The sequence below is a fragment of the Bipolaris victoriae genome (genome assembly GCF_000527765.1).
Source record: "Bipolaris victoriae FI3 unplaced genomic scaffold scaffold_30, whole genome shotgun sequence".
NCBI classification, from domain to species: Eukaryota; Fungi; Ascomycota; class Dothideomycetes; order Pleosporales; family Pleosporaceae; genus Bipolaris; species Bipolaris victoriae.
Window position 1 is genome coordinate 173,843 of NW_014575362.1, and position 26,353 is coordinate 200,195.

The window sequence follows — 26,353 nt, forward strand, 5'->3', positions numbered from 1 at the left end:
CCGGAATGGCAGAGGGCCTACCTGGTACGCCGTGGATCTGAAGCCCATCTTTTTAACTGAACTTCGGGCGCCAATGCAGGGGATTTCGATTAAATGCTTGTTCTTTTCAGACGACGGCCTTATTTTCAAACTAGAGTAAAGAGCTCACAGTTAACAAGCATACATACATGCACCCCCACCTGTACCCTGCTACGTCAGTGGCGCGCTAGAGGCCCGAATGATTTGGAGAACGCAGAGCGCGGGAATTAGATAGATGATAGCGTAATAGCGGGCTACAGTCATTCTAGGTGCGCTGACCTGCATTAACACTTAATACCTAAATACATGGGAAATCACAAAATATTCCAACCTCGACCCAGATCTCATCAGCTCACCCTTGGTGGAAAGCGTTTGCGGCCTGGTATCTCTTCAGCAAAACAAATGTTCTTTATGGCGTATATAACCAGCTGGCTCAATGACGATGTGACAAGGTAAGAAGCCAGAATTGGTCCCACACCGCCGGAGACACCTGCGGCTCTTACGTAGCTACTATGTTATATGTAACCAACTTGGTGGGGGAGGCAGTGTAAGCAGATGCGCGAATTTCCGCCCACCACGGCCATCCCCGATACCTGTTTGTCCTGTTAGCTCGACGACACCGCTTTCGGCAAATACGTCCACAGCGCTTCTCCCATCTTATGATGCTCCGAAGGTACGCGAGTACGAGGCGAGCAGAAGGAAAAGATTAGGAGGCGCTGCATCACACTCTTGGCGCCGCACCTCGACGAATTCGAATAAGCAAGGGTCCCCTCTTCCCGTTGAGCTCTTCTGGTGACAAAGGAACCGCTGCACTTGGCCTTCCTCTGGGGTGTTTTGCGATTAGACTGGCATGGCTCTTAGCATGTTGGCATTCAAACATCAACAATGCGCACGCCGATGGCAATGTGCCAAATTCGCACTGTATGGAACGAAGGTACCGCGATCTCTGCCATCTCAAACCACTATGCAGACTACACGGGACCGTAGCTACGGTACAGCCAACCCCACAATGTCACCGTGTGAATATGCATGACCTCCCCGCGCGCGGAACCTCAATCTTGCTGCCACCCAATCATTAATTTTAATTGCGTGAGTCGGTAGGAGGGCGTGCCCTGGTCCGCGCCTAAAGGCTCACGGCTTGTGAGCATGGATGATCGAGCTGTTGCCAGCGTCACCACCAGCTCCGATGCGCGAATTATTTCTCACTCTTTATTCTTGGCGGTTGGCACTCATGTGCGAGTGGGAAGGCTGTTGCAGACAAGCAAAGACCCGCTCGCGCGGCTGTGGCGGAGTATGAAGAGAAGGCTACTAGTCTGATGTTTGCTGATCAGTTCGAACAAATCCCTCATACACAAGCACCCCCGAACTTTTTGGTACTGTCTGGGCAATTTCCCAGCCTGGCAGACTACCCTAGAGTTCTACCCACTTGCTTGTGCTCTTTTGCCTTTCCTCTTTTTTCAACGTCTACGGTAGACCTTCTGATTTGTTTGTTTCGTTTTGAACTGAAAGTCCTACTGAACTGGCTGGGTAGCACGAAACCTATAAAACCCATCGGTAAATCCTAGAACCTAGTATCGCTGTTGCTACGGGTACGCACTACTGCGGTAGTGTGCCGAAATTCCCTCAACTCCTGCGCAATATACTGCAACGCCTAACTGCAAGGCGTATCATCTACGATGTGGAAGCCGCCAATCAATTTCATTACACTACACTGTAAGTTTGCCTACAGGGAGCCAACGTGCCGAAATTCCCAGCTCAAGGGATCCGAGATTGCCGTTTTCTGACATGATGCAGATGCGTACATTCTCATTGTCGGAATCTCATCCCTGGTTGTTGTCTATCCCTACGGGAACCTTAGAGCTATAGACTCATACTTCTTTGGAGTTAGCGCTTCGACTTCCACTGGATTGAACCCGTACGTTCCATCTTACATAGACAAGTGCGCCTTGACGAATCGTCAGATGCTGATGAGTTTTAGTGTCGATGTCAAAGCTCTCAAGACGTACCAACAGGTCTGGTACTACTTCACACCCATCATAACAAATCTGGGCTTTATCAATATCATCGTAGTTGTTGTGAGACTACGGTGGTTTCACCAGAAACTCAAAGATATCCGTAAGTCAGAACCCCGCGACACTTCTTAATTCTAGGTTTAATACGTGTACAGCTGCAGCAAAAGTAAGACCCAGAAGTTCTGGCAACGCAGTCGACCCGCGGATACAGATCATTGCCAATGCCGCCGAAGCGAGAGACCCTGAGAAAGGCCTCACTAGTGAGCAGGAAAAAGATGAAGCTCCAAACACTGCTCGAATTACATTCGCTCCCGACCCCCGCCATACTGTGAACGAGAAGGGTGCACTACGTGTAGCCGGGCCTCGCGAAGACGACAATGGTACCTAGAACGCATATCATCGCCTCCGCTGTGTTGCTGACGAGAAGACAGGTCAACCTATATCTCCTACATCGGATGGTAAGCGTCTCTAGTGGTCTTTGAACTAGAATCTACCTAACATCAGCATAACAGATGAAGAAGATGACCAAATCAAGCCCATTGCAGAATCTATCAACCCTCTACGCCGCAGAATCTCTGAGACAAGGAGTATGAGCAAAGCGACTTCGGTAGACCGCGCCGTATCATCAATTTTCGTTCTCGGAAGCACAGCAGGTGCTCGTCGCAGTGGAGATACGGGAAGACCGCAATCCATCGATTTGAGATCGCTCAGCCGAGAAGAATTGGGTGGCGTCGAATACCGTGCTTTGCAAGTCCTCCTCAAGATTGTCAGTGGTAGGTCTTGTAACGCAACACCTCGGCGGAATACGTACTGACAATGTTAGGATATTTCTTTGGGTTGCATCTATTCGGAGCTGTGTGCTTGATACCATGGATTCATCTTGCTCCCTCTAAATACAAAGACTACGTCGTGTCCCAGGGCCAAGATATAACGTGGTGGTAAGTATTCGATATAATCTGACCGTGAAATATTGTCTAAGAGCGGCCTCCAGGGGTATATATTCGGCACAAAGCATGGTAGACAACACAGGTCTCACCCTTACCCCAGATAGCATGATTTCTTTTCGCGACGCAGCCTGGCCTATGCTTGTCATGTCCTTTTTAGCCCTCGCCGGCAACACACTATACCCATGCCTTTTGCGACTCCTCATTTGGATCCTGTGGAAGATCGCTCCAGCTGAATCGTCATACAGCGAGTCTCTGCGTTTCCTGCTGGACCACCCCCGTCGATGCTATACACTCCTGTTTCCCAGCACCGCAACATGGATCCTCGCCGGCATCGTCTTCGCCCTGAACTTCATCGATACCCTGCTCATTATCGTTCTCGACCTTGACAATCCTGAAGTCAATGTCCTCCCTGTTGGCCACCGCATCCTAGCAGCTCTCTTCCAGTCCGCATCATCGCGTCACACGGGTACCGCATCATTCAACCTTGCCAACGTAAATCCTGCTGTCCAGTTCAGCTTGCTCGTCATGATGTACATTTCCGTCTACCCAATCGCTATCAGTATCCGTATGAGCGAGAGTTACGAGGAGAGTCCTGTGGGGCTCTATGCAGAGGAGGAGAGCCTCGACGACAATAATGATAGCAAGACGTATCTGATCAATCACATGCGAAACCAGTTGAGTTTCGACTTGTGGTATATATTCCTGGGTGTATTCTGTATTTGTATTGCTGAAAGCGACAGAATTATGAGCAAGCAGGATTGGGTAGGTATATCTTTTTCTTTTGCTGCTCTTCTACTACACGAAGAAAGAAGACATGCTAATCGCATATATATATGAACAGGCTTTCACCGTTTTCACCGTCTTTTTCGAAGTTGTCTCCGCATACGGAAACGTCGGGCTTTCCCTTGGCTACCCTACCAACCTGTGTTCACTATCTGGCCAGTTCACTCTCTTTAGCAAATTAGTCATCTGCGCCATGATGATACGTGGACGACACAGGGGACTGCCATACGCGCTGGATCGTGCCATCAATCTGCCTAATGACCTTATCACCGATGACGAACAGGAGAGATATAGGGACTTTGTTACTGAAGGTACTACTATTACGAGGGAAGCGACGGAGAGCAAGGAAGAAGGAAGGTTTGCAAAGAGTAGGAGACTGGTGAGGAGCTTGACACAGTAGCGTGCATAGACTTGTTTGCATTTGGAGCGGAGAGGACAGGATGTATTTTCTTTCCATGTTGCATTTTCTGTGCAGAGTGATTTTGGCTTGAAGAACATAGCGTCCACAAAACATCACGTAGAACTATAGAAAGACGAGTCACAAAGAAGACTAAGATCTCATCAACACTGCATCCATTTCCCTCTTCTATAAACTAAAGCTAAAAAAAAATAGACCTTACAAATAACAACCAACGTAACAAAACACCCACAAACTTACCCTCTATCCTCATCCCCTGAGCAAACCTAACATTCCTCCCCTTTCCCCTCGGCTGCCCACTCCTCCCACCCCCATAACTATAATACCCCCTCCCTCCCTTTACTCTTCTCCTCTTCACCCCCCTTCCACGTACTCCCCACCTGCGGCTCAAAATAACTCCACTCATCCGAATTCACCGGCGCCAAAGCACTCATCCCGTACGTATTCGCCTGTCCCGCCGGCGTCGACGGCGTACGGATGCTGAATCCGTATTCGTCGCGCTGGACGGCAGGTTGAGGACGCGAGTAGGGGGAGGGGAATTCGAAACGGGAGGTTTCGAGGGGGCTTACGGGGGATCGGGGGGTTGTTGGGGTTTTGGAGGGGCGGCGGTGGCGGTGGGACGAGGGGGTTGTGGTGGTGACGGCGTGGGTTGTTATGCGAGGTTTTTGAGGGGCAGTGGAAGGCCTTACGATCACAGTGTTGTAGCTGGGCCTTCTGGGTTGCATGATATATGGCTTGGGCCTGGGTTCAGGGTTTTGGTGACGGCAGGGAAGAGGGGGACTTCCACTGCGATGGTCATGTGCCTGCTTGCGACTGCTACCTTCGCCTAGAGGGTTCTGCCCGGCGGATGTCTTACTGGGGCGTCTCCTAGAGCCAATTGGTATCTTGATCTTCAGTGATATACCCATGATAGCTAGTTTTATCTTATATCGGGCTTATGTTCTAAGTGTTGGTCAGTTTGGTGTCGTTGATGCGTCTATTATACAATTGCTAATTCTCGTGGCTTGAATGGGAGTTTTCTCAGGGAAGAGTATGGAAGCAATTATAATAACAGTCATGATATATTCTTTCGTTGAATAATGCTGTGAGACAATGTTTGTGGTGAATGAACACATGTGCTACAGTTTTGTGAGCTAACAGCGAGTAAAATGTGAAAGTACGGGAGCATTGTAAACTGGTCAATAGATCATGTGAATATCAACAGGTGAATTGTTTGCTTGTAGAGCGTTGATGGAGCAAGCCAAAGGTGATACATCATGTGTTCTTTGCTTGTCACTGGCATACTTCACCTATTACAATGCACCTTGGCAGATCAAATTCTCAATTTCGGTGACATCGTGAATGGAATTTGAAGTTGGTGAGACATGCGTCACTGATATGGACAAGGGCCGTAACACTGGTGTTTTTAGCATCGGTGAATTATACTTCTACTTTGCTTTTCTACTTCGCAACACTCTACCTTCACCAGGAGTGTCATTTTCATCATGTTCAGTCTCGTCACGTTCGTCTGAATCATCATTTTCATCTTCTGCATCCCCTTCTTCTCCTTGGCTGACATCACCGTCTACAATTTCACTCCGTCCAACAATTTCGTTACTGCGCCCTTGCCTTTCCTTTATTCGAAGCACCTTGATCCTCCATATGCGCTGTTCCATCCGAAGCCTTAACTCCTCCATCTCCTTTCTCTCTTTGACTGTCGCATTAATCGGTATGCTAGGCAGATTATCCAGATTCATCTCGAGATCTTCATCCTCATTTTTCCCGTTTACAAGTATACCCGCAGGTACAGTTCCACTGGCTGCTCCAGTACCATTCGATAACAGCAAAGGACCGGCCGCAACATCATCTAAATTGCGCTGCCAGTGCGGTACACGGACAGGAAATTGCTCAAGCCGAGAGAGCCTCTTTTTCTTCCGCTCTTTTTGTTTCGTCTTCTCAGGCTCCAAGTCGGAGAGAAAACCGGTGTCATCCGGTGCCCGGGGATCGGGATCTTGCTGCACCACGCTTGGTCTCTCCATGGTGGAGGGATCGAGCGTAGCTTCTTCTTCCACTTGCCGCTTCTTGCCTCGAGTAGCTTTTGCTTGGACTAGCTTCTTTGGCGGAGATGCCGTAGGATTCAAGTCGACTTTCAGGGGGCGGACATGAGTGAGATACTGGTATTTTCCGCCTGGAAGAGGTTCAGAAGAGCCTTGTTCTTCGTCTTCTTCTTCCGAGTCTACAACAGGTGCCACAGGTGTTTTGGGCAATTCTACAACTTCTGTTTGAACACTACTTATTGGCTCGGCTTCTTCTTGAGCGATTTTCGCCGCGTCTGCTTCTGCAATCTCTTTTTCATACTCTTTCAGAACAGCCTTGAGATCTGTTACTTTGACCCACCCCACCTTTCCAGCTGCTGTCCCATTTCGCTCTTGTCGTGCTTTGATTGCACGCCTGGCCTTTGCTCGAAAGTCCTGGATAGTGGCATTCGGTATAGCAGATATCTGACTTAGGAGCGTAAGAATTCCAATATCCCATTGTGTCGCCTCGAACTGCTTGTTGGGCCATAGTGCTCTAGGCAAACATTCGTGGACACGATGAATTTTCCAGTTTTTGGTGATGGATCGGATATTGTAGGTGACAGAACTTGATGGTTTAGATGGTTTAGATGGTGCCATGGTCACACCAATGAGGCGGCAAACTTGATACGTGTTGCTGATTGAGCCGATGTGTTGTAGACGAATTTTTAATGTTAGGCAGTCTGAAGAGTTCGTGGGGAAATATTATTCTGCATATAGATAGCATGGTGATGATGCAGACGACAAGACTCGGGGCGCCCACTTGAAATAGTAGAGGTGAAAGGCGGTAGGTGCGTGGCTGACTCGCAGACGCTAGCATCTAGAAACGGCTAGCCAAACAAGTCCAGCAGCATCCTTGTGCAGCGCCCCCAGCTTGAACGACATGAGATACTGAAGGAATAGAATACTAATACGTGCAATGTTCGCTATGGCTTCCCATACCTGGAGCTATGTGACAGCGGACCAATGATGTCATCGGAATTATCGGGCCGCGCTTAGCACTCAAGTCTGATACGCTAAGTTCGGTACTGAATGGCCCATTCATAGTCTGGCATGCCGAGAAGAAACATTCGTTGTCTTCTGAATTCCTGAACACTTCATGTTTCCATAGAGACACCTCCAGATGTTGTACAATCGTGTCGCGTGTATGATACAGATATATAGCACAAAGCTGAGGAGAGTGTGAACGCCGCCCGCCGCCGAACCTGACTGCGGTATATGCCAAAAAATCCCAAGAACACCGCCCGCCCGCCCGTCATACTGCCTCCTTTTTTCCAGCGAATCAAGCCGCGCTTCAAAAAATGTAATCATAAAATGGCACCCCTACGCAGCTACAGCCATGCCGCCGCTGCCAGGTGATGCTCCAGCGTCGCTTGGTGGTGGTGGGGGAGCGTCAAGCCTTGTGTTGTCGGCCATCATACGGTTGAAACCAATTGAGACGCCCTCAATGACTGCTAACAGAATGGCACACGATATCGCGCCGTTACGCATCGATTTGTAGCCTCCTCGCACCGCAAGCGACCCACCCGTGAAGAAACCAGCGATGATGGCATTCCATGGGTCCTCCTTCTTCCGGATTCCCTTGACGGCGCAGTCATATGTGTTGAAGAGACCTCCCCAGACACCAAAATTGCCGCCGAGGACTGGTGCGCGTGCCTTGATCGCTGTGATGGCGCCTATGCGTCGCTCGCCGTAGGGTGAATTGCGGAACTGGACCCTTGGTCAGCACGGCATTTTAAGACCAATGGTGATACCTACGCCTTTAACGCCATGCCATACTGCTCCTCCGACAGCCTGATATCCGGTTAGTATATGCGCCGTACATGCTGCGTCTGGCACGACATACACCCATGGCGAAAGCACCGCCAAAGTCATTGAGAATGACCCACGGACAAGGATCGCGCGAATGATCCATTGTATATTATTACTGCGGCAAGAGTGGTGGCGGGGCAGAGAGGCGGATGTAGGAAAAGTGCTGGCGACTTGAGGTAGGATGGTAGCCACTGATGATGATGTGCTTCGACGTTTTTCTCTCGAGGACCCTGGCTGGATTGGCGCTAGCGGCGAAACCTCGGGACTGCCCTTTACTTACAACGTCTTATGCCAACCTTCCATTATTCCTTTTATCCTCAGTTTCTGAGCACCACTTATCATCAGTCTTGGATACCATTCATATAATAGAATCATGCCTGCATTCAGTATGGGATGGAGATTGACATGGCCTGTTTGGGCGTCGCCTACGCAATGGTTAGAGCAATCTCTCGCCGGATTGCCATGTCCCTATACCATGCTGTCTTGTTTCACTGTTCACTTTCACTTTTCTTTGCGCGCCCAAACTTTGCGTCAACTTGAGCTGCCTAACAAACGCAGGGTCTTGGCACAAACTTTCGCACTCTTATCAGTCTAACTGAACCCACTTACTTTCCTTCTCACTACCTTTGCCATCTGCTCATCACTCTGAATCTTTGTCACTATGGCGGCCGGTACACAGAGTGGGAGGCAAGATGGCGGTCCTCTATCCAGCGAGGATCTTCAGCCAACCGATCTGCCAATTCGAGAAGGTGGTCACCAAACGAGTTCTTCCGAGACACCCATGGTAGACCTGCTGGGAATGCACATGAAGGAAGTTATTTCGACAATCAACCGACTCGAAAGTCTTGGTTTACAGCGAATGGACATTCCCTTGCCAAAATGCGTTGTTTTGGGTAACGTTACCTGACGAATCAGCGCATATGATTTCACTGACATTTGACCAAAGGTGAGCAGTCCGCAGGAAAGTCATCCGTCATTGAGGCGATATCGGGCATCAAGACTCCTAGGTCTGACGACACATGCACTCGATGCCCTTTGTATATCAAGCTAGAGCCCACGGAAGATCCCCGCGCTAGTTGGAGCGCAAGCGTGAGCCTTCGCCGCAGCTTCAGCTATGATGGCAGGACTGGCCGAGGAAGTGAGAGACGGTTTCGTGGTTGGTGCGAGCTGTCGCAGCCAGTTCTCGTACCGTTCGCAACTACGGATAACCCAGAAGAGCTGGAGCATATCATTGGTCGCGCGCAACTCGCAACCATCACTCCTCTGGTCCACTACGAAGAGTTTCTGAATCCATCTCTCAACCTTGGAGAGGATCATAGGTGTGAGTTCAGCCCAAATATTGTCTGCATCTCAATCAGTCAACCAGGACTGTCATCACTCAGCTTCTACGATTTGCCTGGCATTATTGGACAAGCAGAAACTGAGGATAAGAAATTTCTCGTCAAGTTTGTACGTGATCTGGTTACAGAATACGTTCGCGACCCCGAATCTCTCATCCTCCTATGCTGCTCCCTAGAGACTGATATTGCCAACTCAAGTGCTGGTGGTATTGCAAGGGATTTGAAAGCAGTTGATAGATGCATTGGTGTTCTTACTAAACCCGATCGGTTGCCGGCAGGATCGCGTCACGGTAAGCTGAAAGAAGTTTTTGACCAGAAGAGATTCGCTCTAGGCTATGGGTATTTTGTCGTCAAGAATCCTGGCCAAAATGAGATCAACCAGGGCATCAGCCATGGAGAAGCCCGTACCCGAGAGGAGCATTTCTTTCGCGAAGACACAACCTGGTCCAGTACGTTCAAGGCGTACACAAATTCCTTTGGCACAACGAATCTCCAAGCATTTCTTTCCAAAACGCTTGCAGAGCAAATGCTCAAGCGACTACCAACTATTGACCAGCACATCTTTGAACGCCTCTCTCGTATAGAGCAAGATCTTAAGCAGTTTCCTGAACCAGCTACCCATAATGCTATTCGGATTATGTCAGATATTATTCTTGACTTCTCTCAAGAAGTGCGCAGAGAGATTGAAGCTGAGTTTCCTTATAAGGAATGGAGGAACAAGTGGAAGGCTCTCCAGAAGACTTTCTTTAGTAACTTAGAAAGTATGAAGCCAGCTATGAAGCTTCGTGGCGCTGACGACGAATCTGTGTATCTTGACGTACAGGCAGCGCTCCCTGGTGCCTCTGCGAAAGTGCCAATTTCGCTATCTGACGATGAAAACGAAAACGGTGATAGGAACTCCGCTGAGGATAGCGATGTGTCCAACAAGTCTCCAAAGAAGAAGCGAAAGATTGACAAAACACCGAGCCGTCAGGAGGGTCCAGATTTCAACAATCTAAAGATCACATTCGAACTTGATGCAGTTCGGGAATATTTGGCAGAGAATTCGCAGTCTAAGGTCCCGGGCCAGATTGAGCCGCGCGTTGTTGATACTATGATGCTGACAGCGATTCAACGTTGGGAGGAGCCACTAGACCATTTCTTGAGCAATCTCCGGGAGCAAGTTCACAACCAGATGCAAGAATTGTTCAAGAAGCACTTTGAGAGTCGCAAGGGATCCATGTTTTATGACAAGGCGTGGAATATCCTCCAGAAACTGATTCTGCCCAGCCACGACATGGTACGCGACAGCCTCAACGACGAAAAGCAGGGCCCATACATTTTCCATGAGGATCTCTTTGAGCGCGAGAAGAGCGCAATGCTCGAGTATTACCAGCAGCACCGTCTCCAGAATCGACTTGCTCTGTACAAGCGGAAGAAGGAGCAACATACGAAGAAGCTGCTCACTCCCGCTGAAGAAGAGCGAGTCAAGAAGAATTCGATGCCTATTCTAGCGCACGAGCCTTATGCTCGCGAGATTGACGTTGTCGCACAGGTTACGACGTACTACATGCTCGCCGCTCGCCGCTTCCATGACGCTGTCTGTATGCGCATCGAGTCCAAGTTCCATAGGGAGCTGTGTACGCAGCTTCGTGATGACCTGGAGAATGGCCTGGGGATACGCAATGACGCTGAAGGTAAAGAAAATGGGTTATGGACTCACCATTTAGTACGCAACGCTAACTTTGTGTACGTAGGCTATCAAAATGCGATTCACCTCCTTGCTGAACCGACGGACCGTTACAAGCAGCGCATGGACCTGCTGGGGCAGCGCAAAGCCTTACTTCAGGGTCAAAAGATTCTTCAGGATCTTCAGAACAAGTACGGCGGCAGTGGTGGTGGTGCTGGTGGTGGTGCTGGCATGCCTTCTGAGGAGAAGATGGAGGGTGTCGAAGATACGTTGTAGCTTCATCCGTTTCGTCTATCCGAGTGCGTATCTTGCATGTGTGTAAGGTTGCATCGTTGTATGCTGCGGAAATCCGCAAAGCGAATAGCTGAGAGACAGAAATTGGTTCGCAAGGTTGGGCAGTGGGTAAATGGAGGGGAAGAAAAAGAAAAGAAGGGCAGAGTGGCTCAGACGTGGAAACGACGTAATGGATTGAGTACTACTCTGGATTCCGACTTGAGAGGATTTCTCCACTTGACTTGTAGGAATTTTTTGATTGTGTAATGGTAAGCGTCAAGGGGCAAAGAAATTACACAATACGAGATTAACATGCGTTGTCAGCCCCCCCCCCCCCCCCCCCCATTCCTATAATTTGATGATGAACATGGTGGATTGTATGATTAAACTAGAATTTTAGGCTCAACAAACACCACTGTTATTCAAGCAAAAAAAACACATGGGATGCGTTGTCACCATCCATCATCATGTAAAGCCTGGGTCCAGCCGCTGCTTCATCCAAGCTCCCACGTCCTCGACGCGTGATTTCCACGCTGGATTCTCATCCTGCTGACTCCACAGCCCAATCCCCCAGTGCGAGTTTACCTGGACGCGGCCATGGGCATACTCTTCGTAGTGCTTCTTCTCGGCTGCGTCGAACCACCGCGATCGCCCTGTATGCGTTTTCATCGTCTGACGGGCGATACTTCTACGCACCATTTTTGCGAGCTCAAGCGAGCTATCGGACAGTGGACTTTGCAAACCAGTGGTAATGTTCCAGACTGGGAGGGTTAGGCGTGTGCCAGCTTGGGGATAGTTGCGGGCGTATGCACGACACCGGCTCAGGTACGGCAGCGGCTGTGGGGGTTTAGCATTCTCGTCAAAGGTGGCATAGTGGTTGAGGGCCATCTGAGCCTCCATGTCTAGAATCTCGTCGGGTTGCTGCGACGCAAAGATGTGGTCTGGCTGTGGATAGATCAACTGGGCATGGGGGGAACGGAAGAAATGGATTGGTGAGGCGAAGCGATCAAAGTAGTCATCTGGGCTTCTGAAGAGGACATCACGCTCTCCCGACAGAGTCAAGGTGGGTATGACGGTGTTGTCACCGTGGGCTTGCCAGGACGAAAGTTGCTGGGCCTTTGACGAAGGCCGCTTGCGAGACTTGCGTTCAGACATCAAGACATTACGAGTGGCTTCCTGGAGTGCTAATGAACCGGCCAAGTCCTCGTCGGCCGGGAGCGCTGTTTCATCACCGTTTATAGGTTCTTGGAGATCCTCGGGCTGCACAACGGGGAGCTCGTCCGGAAAGACCCAGTCGACGAGGGGGTTGTTGACGGCCGCGGCACCGATACGGCTCTCTCCAGCATGGCACTCGGTCAAGGCCAGCATGGTAGCTAGAGAGCCCCCGACGAGTTCTCCACATACGCCAAGACGAGCTAGATAAGGTCTGTTGAATGCATCAACAAGCAGATGCTCGCGGACCCAGTCGTAGCCGGTCAATACATCGTGGCATGGCGTGGGATACTGATGTACCGACGAAGCGCGGTAGTTGATGCGGACGATTGTTGCCGCGCTTGCTGCGGCTAATGTTGTGATGAGACGGTGTTCATCTTCTTCAGACTGTGGGAGTACAGGGCCAGGAGGAAGATAGATCAAGATGGGGGCAGCAGGCTTTGGGGCGCGGAAAACGCTACAAGGGCCAGTTAGTTAGTCTCGCAGGCGAATGACGATACAAAGGATTGTCGTGCAGAAATCTAGTGGCTTGACGTGGAGTGAGAATGTGGAGAAAGTGCAGCAAGTGGGATTGGGGTAGTAGTGATTGCCTGAGCGAGTCGTGGACAAGGCGGAAGAACGAGCAGGGCTAATAGGCCGGTGTGAGGTCATTGCACATGATGGAGGCCCTATCTGAGACCATGCAAGGTCAAGACAAACAAGATGCAACAACAGAACAACGTCATGTGCGGGAAGACAAGACGGGAGACGAGACTCACTCAACCGTCACGATGCCGTTGGACCGACAGGGGACATCAATCTGTTCGTGTGGCGCTGGAGCTGACACTGCTGAGAATGGCCGGGGCTTGGAAGCGCCCAGACGCGCGTAGTAGGCGGGCCGTAGTCGCGGGGGTCGCAGAGCAGAGGCAGCCTTTTGACAGATGCGTAGCGGCATCAAAGGTGGGCACACAAGCGAGAGTGGCAGTGGTCAGGCGATGGTTTGGACTGTGCTGGCTGTGGGAGGGAGGGAGGGAGGGTGTTGGTGACAGGCAGCTAGCTGGCTGGCTGGCTGGCTGGCAAATGGCTGACACATGCAGACTGCGGCGGGCGGCCTTTGGGCGGGGGGAGGGAAGCAGAAGGGGGGCAAAAAGAGCGGTCGCAGTCGCAGTCGCAGTCGCGAGAAAACAAGCGCGACGGGTGGGCGGGATGCGATTCGAAGAGTGCGATGTTGGCTAGAAAATGGGCCTGGCCGGGCGTTGGCCATGCATTGATTGACTGTCGCAAGCCGGCCTTGTTCAGGGGAAGGCGTGGGCGGGGGCAGAATGTGGCGCGCGTTCTGCAGCCAAATTACTTAGTTCAGCTGGCCGCTTTCTTCTCTCCCCCGACCAGAACTCAGCACAGCGAGGGCAAGGGAGCTTGGCTGCACTGCACTGCCCATAACCCAACGCCATCCTTTTGCCCATTGTGCTTGCTCCAAAAACAACCCCTCAACCTGCCCGCGCCTGCAGCCATCGGCCTCGCACCCTCGCTCACGCTTGTGCTTCTCCCCGCCGTCCCTCGATTTCTCGCGTCTATAACCACATGCGCACTTGTCGATAGCACTATAATATCCCGCAGAGTGGACCCTGTGCCTGTGCGACTCCACCCGTCGTTCAAGCATACCCTTTCCTCGCCGCTCCACCCAGCGCGTCTCCTTAACACCACCCTCTGACCGCCTATACGATCCTTTTACCACTTGCACCGCTCCCTGCAAGTCGCCAACCCTCATAGCCTACTTCAGCACCGTACCTACATTGGCAGCCCTACACAACCACCTGCGAACTCTACCCACAGGTCGTTGCCTGTCGGCCTGTCAATATGGCTCAAGTATCTAGGCTTCGCGCAACCTTGACGCTACTCAAGAACCTAGCGCTAGCTGCACTGCTCTACGGAGCCATATACGGCCTCATCACATTCGTCAGTGACCCGTCGGTCGCGGCAAAGGGCAAAATCGGCATTCCCGCCTTCCTCGACAAGGCTGGACCGACAGAGCTGATCGAGACCACCCGCTCCGGCGTCAAGGTCAAATTTGCCGGCACCACCAAGACCGTCACCATCAATCCTCACGCCAATGTCTTCAACCGTCCCATTACCGCTGTCAAGAACAAGGACGACTACCTGGGCCCTCGCCCTCACGTCGATACCGAGGCCGACATCGACATGCTGATTGAAGAGTGCAGGGGCACGTATGCTGGTATCGAGAAGATGAGGAAGCCGTTTGACTGCCTGAAGTTCTTTGCCGAGGGAGAGGATCGCTACTACAGCCTGCCAGCTGCCGCCGACCGTGCAAGCGCCCAAGATCCCCGCAAGGCAGACTTCATAAACGCAGACGGACACGGAAACACATTGGACAAATACACCCCCGTAAAGGACGCAGTCGCCGCCAATGGCACCAACATTGGAACCTGCCCGGGCCCAATCATTCCATACCACGTCTACTGGACCGGCCCAGCTACCTGGCGAGTCGAGGTCTTCATCAAGAGTTATCTATACACCCAGAACCTGGCTTGTTCTCGTTTGTGGCTGTGGCTTGACAGCGACCGTAACCCCAAGGCCGTTTACAATATGCTCAACAAGGACGCCCTCTTTGCCCGTTTCTTGCCATTAGTAGAGAGAGGTGACATTGTTGTCAAGGCCTGGAACTTCCCGAGCCGCATTCCACTAGCTACCGACAAGGAAAACAAGAATGGTTTCAACTACTACAGCAAGCCTGGACTGCCCAACTCAAAGGGCGAGAAGGACGTGGCTGAGAACATTGTTGAAGACAAGCAAGGACAGCAGTGGCTCGTACTGACCCAGAAGCAAATGACCTTCCTCCCCGTCGCCGTCTCTGATGCAGTCCGCTTCATTGTGTTGCACATCTACGGCGGTGCCTACTTCGATATGGATGTGCTCATGCTCAGGGATATGCGTCCGCTCCTTTTGCCCAAGGAACACGCTTTTGCTGAGCGATGGGCTGCCCACCCCCACCCAGGCGACTACAACACGGCCATCATGTCCCTTTCCGCAAACTCTTCGCTTTCTTCTTACCTACTTTACGGCGGTATTCGCATGGGTGTCAACTTCCATCCCCGTGTCCTTGGTCGCATGGCTTGGAAGGACGGACGTGACCAGGAATTCAAGATGTTTGAGACCGCCGCATTCGACCCTATCTGGACGGAATTCAACTGGGATCGTGAGGGCCGATGCACCGTTCCATGCATTCGTGATTACAGCGCTGTGTTCAAAGGCAAAATTGGTGGAATCCGCGATGAATGGGAGAGCTATGATGGACCACAGTTGGACCGTATTGATCTCAAAGATGCGCATCGCAAGGAGCTGAGTTCCGCTCCTAAGGACGAAAAGCGTGACCAGGACAACGTGCCTGTGTCTGCAGCAGCGCAGACTCCTAGCCACGGCGACAAACCGGGACACCATGATTCGTTCCAAGCTACGCTCGACGAGGAAGCTGAGCTCCGCAAGGCTGGTGTCATTTCAGACTATGTCCTTCAAGAAGACAAGTTCCCACCAAACAACCGCACCCTTGAGAACTTTTTCCGTGGCGCATGGACCTATCATATCCACAATCAGGTAAGTATCTTTATCCGCAGTACCAGCATCAATAAAGACCAAGACTGACATAATCTTTGTAGTGGATGAAACACCCTGAACCCTCATCGTGGCTTTCGGTCCTCGAACATGCACATGACGGTTTCATTGCCGGCAAGCGCACCAATCCTTATGGCGAGAAATGGACCGGTCCCAGCATTATGCCATACAACTACTGGCCTGAGTATGTATGAGCGGGCTGTAGCCCGTCCATTTCCATGGCCATCTTCGACGCCTTCCTCCTTTTCACCTCATCGAGTTTACACTCTCGGGCGAGCAAAAGGTCGCCGTGCCGAGTTTGTTCCTCTCCGCGCCCACTATACACCGATCCCCCGTTTCTACGACAAGTACCTCAAGCAAGGAGATCGCAGCCTTGTGGATGCGCCCTCTTCTTGATGCGTACTCCGCCAATGATCAGACACGACTGTAATGTCATATGGGACCAAGAAGAAAGCAAGATAAGGAGTCAACGGCGTCATATCAGACAAGTATACATTCTACCATCCCAGCCTCTGGCAAGGTGTTTATCTCATTTTTTCTGGCGTTCAGGACAACACTCATCGCGATTGGAAGCAATTATCACCTTTTAACTCTTCATCACACAACCATTTCTAGCACTCTTTTCCGAACCACGGCGAAACATATATACCCTTCGTTTTTTTTATCATTCGATATATACATTCTTCCACTTTTGTTTTTCTTGCGAAGCGGAAACTTTTTGGGAGTCGATTATATGGGTGTTGTTGTTTTGTTGTTCAAGAGAAAACATGGGTTGTGGTGTTGTGGGAGTAAGGAACAGAAACGCAATCGGAATAAAAGCGCCGAGACATTATGCATGATTGTAATAGAGATGAATTGACATGATGTTCAAGAGAACTTGGTGATCCTGGTCAATTGCTTGATATGTGAGACTCAGGTTTGATGTGATATTCGATCCTATCATCGATCACAAACTCCGTAGCCTATGCAATATTCGCACTTCACCCGGTCAATCTTCTTCGTGGCTACAACTTAGGCCTATCCCGTTCAAGGCTAAGCCAGTAAAAACGACAAGAAGACGTGAACATCACCAACAGGGACAGTCTTCAAAATCTTTTTTTTAGAAAAAAGTGTTCCATATTTCCAACAGGCAAGAATGCCTGCTGTGAGCCTTCCTCAAAGTACTCTCTCTCTCTCTCTCTCTCTCTCTCTTTCTCTCTTCCATACATAGCCACTCTCTAGAAATTACAAATCAATCAGAGGTTCATCAGCCACCTTTGCTTGCTGCGCGGGGAGCTGGTTCTGAGGTGCAGACGGGAAACTCTCAGGCCCGTAGCCTCCAGTCGCATACGGGGCTGGCTGCCATCCAGACGTTTGCGGTTGCTGCTGGTGAGGCGCTTGATGTTGTTGCTGTTGCCAGTACTGTGGTTGAGGTGGTTGCTGTTGCTGTTGCTGTTGCTGAGGTGCCTGGGGTTGCTGTTGAGCAGGGGCTTGCTGTTGAGGAGCCTGCTGCGGTGGACCTTGCTGTGGTGGGGCTTGGTTCTGGTTCTGATTTTGTTGCCAATTTGGAGGCTGGTCCTGTTGAGGATATGGTGGGTTTTGCCAGGCAGTAGCGGGCTGCGAGGGCGGTGAAATGGGTGTCTGTTGTGGCGGTGCCCGAGCATATGCTTGGGGAGAAGGAGGTTGTTGTGAAGGTTGGGAGCCATAACTTTGCGTCCGTTGCATGGGTGGCTGTGAAGGCTGTGCCGTGTTGTTTTCTCCATAGTAGTAGCTGGCACTATCTGCGTCGGATACCCCCGATGGTGGCGCTTGAGAAGGATATTGCTGGTTCGAAATTTGGCGTTGTAGCTGTGGTGACGAAGGTTGTTGGTAAGACGTGCTAGCGGGTCGCTGGGTCAGGTTCGGATATGGTTGTGATGGTTGTTGATACTGTTCATTAGGTGGGGCGTAGGATGCGGGTCGTTTGTCGAACTGAGGATAGGGCTGTTGCTGTTGCTGGTAGCCTCCACCATACTGTGACTGAGGCTGTCCATACGCGCCTGAAGGAGGTCCATTTCCTGTGTAGTAGTTTTCACCAGCAGCATCTGGTGCGCCTGACTGTATACTAGGATAGAGATTTGACGCCGGTCGTTGAGCAGACGGAGGCAGTCCATACATGGTGTTGGCTTGGTTGTATGTGCTCGACAGTCTTTCCTCAAGCATGCGATCATAGTAACGAACAACAGTGGAGAGCTTAGCGTGCAGATCGAGTAGTGTATCTATAATCGTCAATGCGTGACCTTGTAATAGTTGAAAAGTACATACCATGCTTGCTCATAGTCTCACCATAGGTACGTGCAAGCTTCGGCCTGAGTTTACCAATGCTCTCGTATAGCTCCTGTATCTGCGGCTCACGGAGGATTGTGCCGGGGGGCTGATGTTGTAGGCGGTCGACTAGAGTGGAAAACAAGTTGATATTCTCAGCTTCAACAGGCGTCAATTCGTAGTCATTCTTGGGTGCGACGAAGGGGGTTGATGAACTGGCGTTGGAAGCCTGCTCTCGGAAGGTTGTGGAATACTTCCTCTTCTGTTCTTCCATGTCGGCCAAGGAGGCTGCGATAGCAGCGGCCAGGTCGGCATCCTCCTCTTCCTCGGGCTGCTTCTTGGCAGCTGCGCTTGTAGACTTAGATTGTGACAGTTGCGACTGGGACACGAAGCCAGACGAGCTGTTTCCCTTGGCCTCATCCAAGCTCATCTCCAGGGCTCGTTTAAGATCTGCATCGAAGCTATCTTCTATACGAGCGTTTCGCGGTTCCATTGAGCCCTGGTATAATGTCTTCTGAGGCCTGTGGGCATCGAACACTCTAGGAAGGTGCGCCCCTCTTGACTTCTCGGTAAGCTTGGCATGACAGCCATCGTCGACGCGCACAGGGTCCATGATGCCGAGGTGAGGTAGGGGAATGTTCTTACTCGAGCAGGCGCCACAGAAGACGTTTCCGCAGTTTCGGCAGTGGTGCTTTCGGTTGGTGAAGGTGAAGGCGGTGCGGCATCGCATACAGACGTCCGAGTCGGTCCACTCTGGGGGCTGCAGCAAGCAAGATGGATTAGTAACAGAGCAAAAGACTGACATATGACAAGAAAGCTTACCGCGCTGCTATCGAGCATACTTCCGGTAATGTTCTCTTTTGGTGGAAAGTGGAAGCCTTCGCGCTGTAGGCTCTGGTACACCTCGTTGATGTAACTTAGGTTTATGCGCCCTTCTGCAGCTATCGCCCAGGACTGTATCAGCTGGAGCATCTTGTTCTTGACATCGTGGTTGGGTGCGACGGAGGGGGGTGCCTTGAGCAGGGAAGTCATGTTGTCGAGGAACTCGCGAGAAGCTATCTCTTGGATAAAGTGAGCGCCGCCGTTCTTGACGCAGGTGTCTGTGAGCTGGAAGAGGGTCAGCAAATACGGGTCGCATAGTAGGAGGGGTTCAGTGTACATTCAAGGCTGCGAGCTGGACGTTGGGGTTCTTGTGTCCTATCCTCTTCTTCAGTGAGCGCATGGCGTCTTTAGGCTGCACTGTCTTCGACCGAATCACGTCGGATATCTCGAGGTTGAGTGGCATATCCTCTCTGCCATGTGTTAGCAGGCGACACAAGCACTAGGCGAAGAGCAGGCTATGCGTACAAGCTTGAAGAGGTTGCGCGCTCAATCTGCTCGTCGAGCGCGCCGTTGGCGGAGGACCCAAACCAGCCCGCCATGGTGTTGGTGATGCAGCTGCTGTGTTGCCAGCGGCGGTCTTATTTTCTTCTAATTTTCTTTGTCGGATCGCGGTAGAAATCGAGCACGGGACGGTGATGCACCAGCGTCTGTTGACGGTGAATTGGGCGTGGGAGTGTTGTGGCGCGGCGTCTGTGGTGGTCGTGGGCGTGGTCAGGTAGCAAGCTGAGGTCCGAGGCGGGAGTGCTTGGCTGATGACGCCCTGTGGCGGAGGCCCACGAGCCGCATCCACAACGATGAGACCTATGCCTGCAACCCTGGCCGTCCCAGACACCAACGTTGCCCTGTGCCTCACCCACGCCCGCCGCTCTCGCCCTTTAAGTCCCCCAACCCGCTCCTCTTCCGTGTGCACTCCAGCCATATACGCAGCAACAACCTCTCCGCTGCTCCAATTCACTCGTCTCCGCCCCTCGCCCACGGGTCGACGCGCTCCGCCCCGACTCCGCCCCGCTTCCCCGTCATCGTTGCCAGGACGGCCCAAAGATACCCAAACAAACGCCGCCGTCGACAGGGCCTCTTGAATATGCGAGTGCCCAACGCCTAAAGAGATAGTACGAGTGCGGCTGCCCCTCGGCCGCCCTCACTCCCCCCGTCTGCCAACACCATGAACGGCTATCCCGACGGCGCAGATGCATCGAGGAACGGCCATGGGCAAGCCGACTCGCGCGGGTCTGGTGGCTTTCCGCCCATTGCAGAGATTATTGCCTCTGCCACAGATACTGCCGAGTCGCTCAGACACCATTCGGTACTCTTGCAAAGACTCCCTCTGTGTGCATGCCCGCGTTCGCTGACTGTTCTAGATCCGTAACTTGCTGGAACGGGCGCGGACACACTTCAACTCTGCCAAGACAATGCTCAACAACCGCATCCCTGCCGGAGCATACTGGGAGTACATGGTCGCATACCAGATTGTCGTCGACTTGATTCCCTCACACCGCGACTACTATGACAAGATCAGCAACAGCCGGAGCCAGGCTCACCGCGACTTCAACGACCTCATGCGGGACATCAAGTCGAGCGAGGAGCGATTTATGCGCATCAAGGACATTATCAAAAATGACAACAAGCGCCATGGCGGCCACCACAGGGCTGCCTCCCTACCTACAGGTCCCAGCCCACACTCCCGCAGCGGCTCCGTCACGCCACGAAGAGACGACGAATTGATGCTACCCGAGGTGCCCACGAATCTGCCAAACGGCCGCGCTTCACCTGCTGTGCCCCCGGACTCCTCTTTCAGAAAACCCATGGTGCATCCAAAGCCCCAAACGCTCCATGGCCGCGCTATCCATCAAAGTGCTGCGTCGGTGAATAGCATAAACGATCTTGCTCAGCGCTTCGCAAACTTGCGCCGCTCTCCAATTGATACATCTGCACGCTCTAGCCCTGACTTGTCAGTCAAGATGCCCTCCCCAGCAGACTTCACTACCACCAACAGAGTCATGGGACCACGCGGTATGCCCATGGCACCTACATCCATGCCTCAACCGCCACCCAAACTACCACTAGACACACAATTTGCTGCCTCCCTACCCAAAGAGCCTAGTCCCACCTATAGTCCCGCACGCAATATCTCAGGCCCCTCAAGCATCAATCCGCCACGAAGTACCCCGAGGAGTATGAACGGCACCGGAGGTCGTAACAACTCGTTGGCTGCGTCGAGCGCGTCTAGTTATGCCCCCAATGCGAATGGTGTGCCAGACTCATATTTCCCATCCCAACAGAATCCACGCACTGCCCCCGAGAGGACCCGGTCTGTCAGCAAACCAGTCGAACTCGAAATAGATGCTAGCATGCTATACGACTACTACCGCATGTACAATGTACTCACCATTGATGTACGCAATAGGACCGATTATGACGCAGGTCACATCTACGTGCGAAACATCATGTGTATAGAGCCTTTGACGTTGCGCGACGGCGACTCGGCAGAACAGCTACTAGACCGCCTTATCATCTCACCAGATGAAGAGCAGACCATGTTCGATCGGCGAAACGACTTCGATGTCGTCGTCTACTATGACGAATCAACCAAAAATATCGAGTTTATGCAGAAGGCCAACCGTTCTGAAAGGGAAACCGCATTGAAACGTCTTTTCGACACCCTACACGAATTCAACGCCGAGAAACCACTCAAACGCCCGCCAGTCCTTTTGAAAGGCGGCCTTGATGCCTGGGTTGACTTGGTAGGCCCACAGGCCTTGAAGATGTCGACTACCGCTGCACTGGTAGCCGCGGGCCCTACCAGAGCTCGCGCTGTTCGGCGGTCTCCTGCTGCTACTCATATTGCGAAGAACAACCAGAGACGATCACGACGCGAGTACGTACCCATGGACCAGGAAGAAGAACAAGCGTGGCTAGAAGAAGCTCGCAAGGGGCGAGCTGATGTTGAGGTGCCTCCAACAGAGGGCGAAGGAGAAGAAGACGAGTCAAATGCGCCCTTTTATCGCTCCACCGAGGAGTTTTTGCGTCGCTATCCCGAGGTCGAAGCTGAGCAGTCGATGATGTACCCGCCGAAACCCCAATTTACTAACCAATATGTTGCACCTGCTATACCTGTCGCTCCTTCACGGCCACCGCCGTCAGTGCCCAGGGTTGGTTACAGCGGTGTGCATGAACGCCAAGATGTACAGCCAACCCGCAACAACGTCTACAATTCACAACCTCAATTTAGCAATCTGAGGTTGCACAGAACCGGACTGCTAAATTTTGGAGTTACGTGTTACATGAACTCGGTGGTTCAGTGTCTAAGTGGACACTTGCTGCTGTCGGACCTGTTCCTCACCGGGCGATACCAGCGCGACCTTCAACGAGACAACTGGAAAGGTACAAAAGGTATCCTTCCAGAGGCGTATGCGACGTTGCTATCGAACCTCTACAAGGGCGATGTGTCGTCGGTACGCCCTAGCACTTTCAGAGTACGTTTCAAATTATGCGCATCTTCATGGGCTGTTGCTAACTCATGACAGCGCATTTGTGGTCACTTCAACTCGCAATGGGGTATTGACGAGCAGCAAGATGCCAAGGAGTTTCTCGAATTCGTGTTGGATTACATGCACGAAGACATGAACCTGACATGGAACAAGCCACCCCTTAAACCGCTGACAGATCAAGAAGAACTGACTCGCGAACGGTTTCCACGGCAATACTCGGCCATGATCGAATGGCGGCGATACCAGCACCGCGACATGTCCGTTATCGGTGGTCTGTTCGCTGGGCAGCACGCTTCACAGCTCACATGTCAAACGTGTGGTGTAACCAGTACCACGTATGAGGCGTTTTGGAGCATTAGTGTGGAGATTCCTCGCGAGGGCCAGTGCGACCTACGCCAATGCTTAGAGTCCTACTGCGCGCCAGAACATCTAGCAGGAGACGAGCTATGGCGTTGCCCACGCTGCAAAAAAGACCGCGAGGCAGTCAAGAAGATTACCATCACTCGAGCACCGGACACACTTGTCATCCACTTCAAGCGGTTTAGCGCATCCCGTACTGAAACTGCACGCAAAGTTCGCACACCCGTCCACTTTCCACTTCAGAGGCTGGACATAGGTCCGTTTGTTGAACCACCAATGACCCCAGAGCAAGAGGCATTTGTTGCGCAGAAAGCCCGGGACGGACCTACGCAGTTGGCTGGAGTCAAGGCCGACCCCACGATGAATGGACCGTATGTCTACAACGCATACGCTGTCATCTGGCATATTGGTGCGACTCTTGGTAGTGGCCATTACATTGCTTTTGTCAAAGACAAGTCGCGAGGATGTTGGCGGTCTTTCAACGATGACAAAATTCAGGATTTTGATCCAGGCAATCTTCCAGCCAACAGTCGATTGCAGAATGAAAAGGCGTACATTGTGTTTTACGAGCGGGAGAGGGTCGCTGGTGGGGCATTTTAGCTGTGGATGTAAGCGCATTTCCAGTCAATTGACGTGTCCAATATTTTTGCGCTTTGTTTCCTAGCGATGGGGTCATTCTTCCTATGCTGTTAATATTTGGTTCACGATGCTTTTGCATACTGGGAGGAGGCATTGCATTGACGGCGCTGGAAAAAAACGCAATCTGGCTGCCACTTTACATATACCACTTTGAATACCACGCGATGACCATGACTGAATTGCATGAAGAATTTGAAGGTAGTGGTGGAGATCAGGTTGGATGAGTACCTTGGCGCTGCACTCGATTCGCGTGTTCACCTATGGCAAGGCTAGTCATCTGTAGACCCGAAGATCGGCCCGCAAGTGTGAGGAGCACCGAACTTTTTTATGGCCGATAAGATAGCAATGACTCCCCACTTCTCCATACTTATACTCCAACACTGACTCTTCCACTGCCATTGACTTTTCCACCACACTTGATACCCCTCAGAAGAATTAAATATGTCAAAGGGACGCGTCTGTCTTGCATACTCTGGTAAGTCTTCCTGATGAGCTAGCTACCCACTGTCACTACATTCAATCTCGCTTTGTTGCGAAGCACATACACTAACTTTAGTTGCTAGGCGGCCTCGACACCTCCACCATCCTCAAATGGCTCATTGGTATGCCAATTCTGCACTCGAAGCCGTGACTTGGACTAACTCTTCGGTAAAGAGGAAGGATACGAGGTCGTGTGCTTCCTAGCCAACGTTGGCCAAGACGAGCCATGGGACGAGGTTGAGAAGAAGGCGCTCAAGATTGGTGCGCTGAAGATGGTCATCCTTGACCTACAGAAGGAGTTCGTCGAGGAGCTCTGCTTCCGCGCTGTTCAGTGCAACGCTTCCTATGAGGGTCGCTACCTTCTCGGAACCTCGCTGGCTCGTCCAGTCATCGCTCGCGCACAGATCCGCGTCGCACAACAAGAAGGCTGCGGCTTCGTCTCGCACGGCTGCACAGGCAAAGGAAACGACCAGGTTCGTTTCGAGCTTGCATTCTACACACTACAGCCCTCCATCAAGGTCATTGCACCATGGAGGCTGCCAGAGTTCTGCGACCGCTTCAAGGGCAGGCAAGATCTCCTAGACTATGCTGAGAAGCACGGTATCCCTGTCACATCCACCAAGGCGAAGCCATGGAGCATGGACGCCAACCTGGCACACTGCAGTTACGAGGCTGGTAAGTCTACAAAGCTTGACTGTCAATTTGGTGTTAACAACGTGTGCAGGTATCCTCGAGGATCCAGATGTGTCTCCCCCAGATGACATGTGGACCATGACCGACTCACCTCTCAACGCACCCAACGAGCCCACTGACATCACTGTATACTTCGAGAAGGGTATCCCCGTCAAGGTCGTAACACCAGAGAAGACCTACACAGACTCTGTTGAGCTCTTCGTTGCGCTCAACAAGCTCGGCTACACCCACGGCATTGGCCGCATCGACATTGTTGAGAACCGCTTCATTGGTCTCAAGTCCCGCGGCTGCTACGACTCACCCGCCATGACTATCCTCCGCCTTGCCCATCTCGACCTCGAGGGTCTCGTCATGGACGCACAGGTCCGCAACCTCCGCGACCAATTCGTTTCCCACAACTGGAGCTACCAGCTCTACAACGGCATGTACTTCTCGCCCGAGCGCGAGTTCATCGAGAACAGCCTGCTCTTCTCCCAGCGCAGGGTCAACGGCGAGGTCAGGATGAAGCTGTACAAGGGTAACGCGTACGTGCTTGGTCGTTCAAGCAAGACAGAGAAGCTGTACTCTGAGGAGGAGGCTTCCATGGATACCCTTGACAACTTTAGCCCAATGGATACGACTGGTTTCATTGCTATCCAGAGCATCCGGTAAGTCTCGTTTTTGTTAAGATTGAAACTTTCAGCTGCTAATCCCATACTAGTTTGAAGAAGTACGGTCTTCAGAAGGCCGAAGAGGGAGCAAACATGTCCCGTGCATAGAAATCTCGACAGAGTTGGGAAAAGTCAGTGGGGAAGGGGTGTATGCTCGATGGAAACGAGCGCTTGCTAGTAGTAGCCACGCGAAAAACCACGTGTTACATGACATTACATAGCTAGCAGCCAAAAATATAAATAATGCCCAATTTGAGTCTTGAAAAGGCGTGGTATTGTCATATCTACGACCCTGGCTGGTCGGATTGCGAGCAACCCTGTTTTCTTAGCGTGTGCGCTTCCTCCCGTACTCTAGTCTTACCATGGTCCGCAACAGGGTCTGAAACCTATTTTATCACCCCCCCCCCCCCATTTGAATGATTGAACTTTGGATCCTACAGCCTCACTAGAACACCCACGTTTTTTTTTCGCCCCGTTAATTTGGGATTGGAGTACCATCAGTACGGTATCCTTTCCCATGGTAATTAATTAACCCTGGTATCTACATCCTTAATTTCTGGGCAAGATGGGAGTGGAACATTTCTTGTACACGGAGGGGTCCCAGGAACTGGAACATCCCTGAACTCATGCCTTGTATTATTATTATTATTATTTTTGTTACTTCATTGACCTTTTTGCTACTGTGTTGAAACATTGTAGACTGGGATGATGATGTAAAACTTTGGTATTTGAGA

General features: G+C 51.7%; 12 protein-coding genes across 12 annotated transcripts; 6 read left to right on the forward strand and 6 right to left on the reverse strand.

The window, feature by feature from the left end:
- Positions 1-306: 306 nt before the first annotated feature.
- On the forward strand, positions 307-474 carry COCVIDRAFT_95626 (hypothetical protein; the record flags this gene model as incomplete). The annotated part of the gene is made up of 1 exon (XM_014702507.1): positions 307-474. A coding segment is annotated over one exon (168 nt), but the record flags the coding sequence as incomplete, so codon positions are not given.
- A 1,220-nt stretch (positions 475-1,694) lies between these two features.
- Positions 1,695-4,160, forward strand: COCVIDRAFT_95759 (hypothetical protein; the record flags this gene model as incomplete). Its single annotated transcript, XM_014702508.1, has 9 exons — positions 1,695-1,731; positions 1,813-1,933; positions 1,997-2,133; positions 2,186-2,410; positions 2,462-2,488; positions 2,543-2,803; positions 2,854-2,968; positions 3,022-3,739; positions 3,819-4,160. 9 exons carry the CDS (start codon positions 1,695-1,697, stop codon positions 4,158-4,160), a joined length of 1,983 nt encoding a protein of 660 aa, XP_014557994.1.
- A 335-nt stretch (positions 4,161-4,495) lies between these two features.
- Positions 4,496-5,086, reverse strand: COCVIDRAFT_95737 (hypothetical protein; the record flags this gene model as incomplete). Its single annotated transcript, XM_014702509.1, has 1 exon — positions 4,496-5,086. The coding sequence occupies one exon, from the start codon at positions 5,084-5,086 to the stop codon at positions 4,496-4,498; it is 591 nt and encodes a 196-aa protein (XP_014557995.1).
- A 519-nt stretch (positions 5,087-5,605) lies between these two features.
- Positions 5,606-6,832, reverse strand: COCVIDRAFT_25497 (hypothetical protein; the record flags this gene model as incomplete). The annotated part of the gene is made up of 1 exon (XM_014702449.1): positions 5,606-6,832. One exon carries the CDS (start codon positions 6,830-6,832, stop codon positions 5,606-5,608), a length of 1,227 nt encoding a protein of 408 aa, XP_014557935.1.
- Positions 6,833-7,329: 497 nt separating this feature from the next.
- Positions 7,330-7,530, reverse strand: COCVIDRAFT_95792 (hypothetical protein; the record flags this gene model as incomplete). Its single annotated transcript, XM_014702510.1, has 1 exon — positions 7,330-7,530. A coding segment is annotated over one exon (201 nt), but the record flags the coding sequence as incomplete, so codon positions are not given.
- A 70-nt stretch (positions 7,531-7,600) lies between these two features.
- Positions 7,601-8,147, reverse strand: COCVIDRAFT_69833 (hypothetical protein; the record flags this gene model as incomplete). The annotated part of the gene is made up of 3 exons (XM_014702511.1): positions 7,601-7,942; positions 7,991-8,026; positions 8,079-8,147. Coding segments are annotated over 3 exons (447 nt in total), but the record flags the coding sequence as incomplete, so codon positions are not given.
- Positions 8,148-8,705: 558 nt separating this feature from the next.
- On the forward strand, positions 8,706-11,329 carry COCVIDRAFT_36631 (hypothetical protein; the record flags this gene model as incomplete). The annotated part of the gene is made up of 3 exons (XM_014702512.1): positions 8,706-8,937; positions 8,991-11,060; positions 11,121-11,329. The coding sequence occupies 3 exons, from the start codon at positions 8,706-8,708 to the stop codon at positions 11,327-11,329; spliced, it is 2,511 nt and encodes an 836-aa protein (XP_014557998.1).
- Positions 11,330-11,791: 462 nt separating this feature from the next.
- On the reverse strand, positions 11,792-13,472 carry COCVIDRAFT_36632 (hypothetical protein; the record flags this gene model as incomplete). Its single annotated transcript, XM_014702513.1, has 2 exons — positions 11,792-12,995; positions 13,297-13,472. The coding sequence occupies 2 exons, from the start codon at positions 13,470-13,472 to the stop codon at positions 11,792-11,794; spliced, it is 1,380 nt and encodes a 459-aa protein (XP_014557999.1).
- A 902-nt stretch (positions 13,473-14,374) lies between these two features.
- Positions 14,375-16,338, forward strand: COCVIDRAFT_25501 (hypothetical protein; the record flags this gene model as incomplete). Its single annotated transcript, XM_014702450.1, has 2 exons — positions 14,375-16,126; positions 16,189-16,338. The coding sequence occupies 2 exons, from the start codon at positions 14,375-14,377 to the stop codon at positions 16,336-16,338; spliced, it is 1,902 nt and encodes a 633-aa protein (XP_014557936.1).
- A 1,030-nt stretch (positions 16,339-17,368) lies between these two features.
- On the reverse strand, positions 17,369-19,848 carry COCVIDRAFT_25502 (hypothetical protein; the record flags this gene model as incomplete). Its single annotated transcript, XM_014702451.1, has 5 exons — positions 17,369-18,381; positions 18,428-19,187; positions 19,250-19,534; positions 19,587-19,719; positions 19,775-19,848. The coding sequence occupies 5 exons, from the start codon at positions 19,846-19,848 to the stop codon at positions 17,369-17,371; spliced, it is 2,265 nt and encodes a 754-aa protein (XP_014557937.1).
- A 623-nt stretch (positions 19,849-20,471) lies between these two features.
- COCVIDRAFT_95612 (hypothetical protein) lies at positions 20,472-23,757 on the forward strand (the record flags this gene model as incomplete). The annotated part of the gene is made up of 3 exons (XM_014702514.1): positions 20,472-20,612; positions 20,668-22,782; positions 22,834-23,757. The coding sequence occupies 3 exons, from the start codon at positions 20,472-20,474 to the stop codon at positions 23,755-23,757; spliced, it is 3,180 nt and encodes a 1,059-aa protein (XP_014558000.1).
- Positions 23,758-24,237: 480 nt separating this feature from the next.
- Positions 24,238-25,727, forward strand: COCVIDRAFT_95660 (hypothetical protein; the record flags this gene model as incomplete). The annotated part of the gene is made up of 5 exons (XM_014702515.1): positions 24,238-24,271; positions 24,360-24,398; positions 24,451-24,951; positions 25,001-25,616; positions 25,670-25,727. 5 exons carry the CDS (start codon positions 24,238-24,240, stop codon positions 25,725-25,727), a joined length of 1,248 nt encoding a protein of 415 aa, XP_014558001.1.
- Between the last annotated feature and the right edge of the window lie 626 nt (positions 25,728-26,353).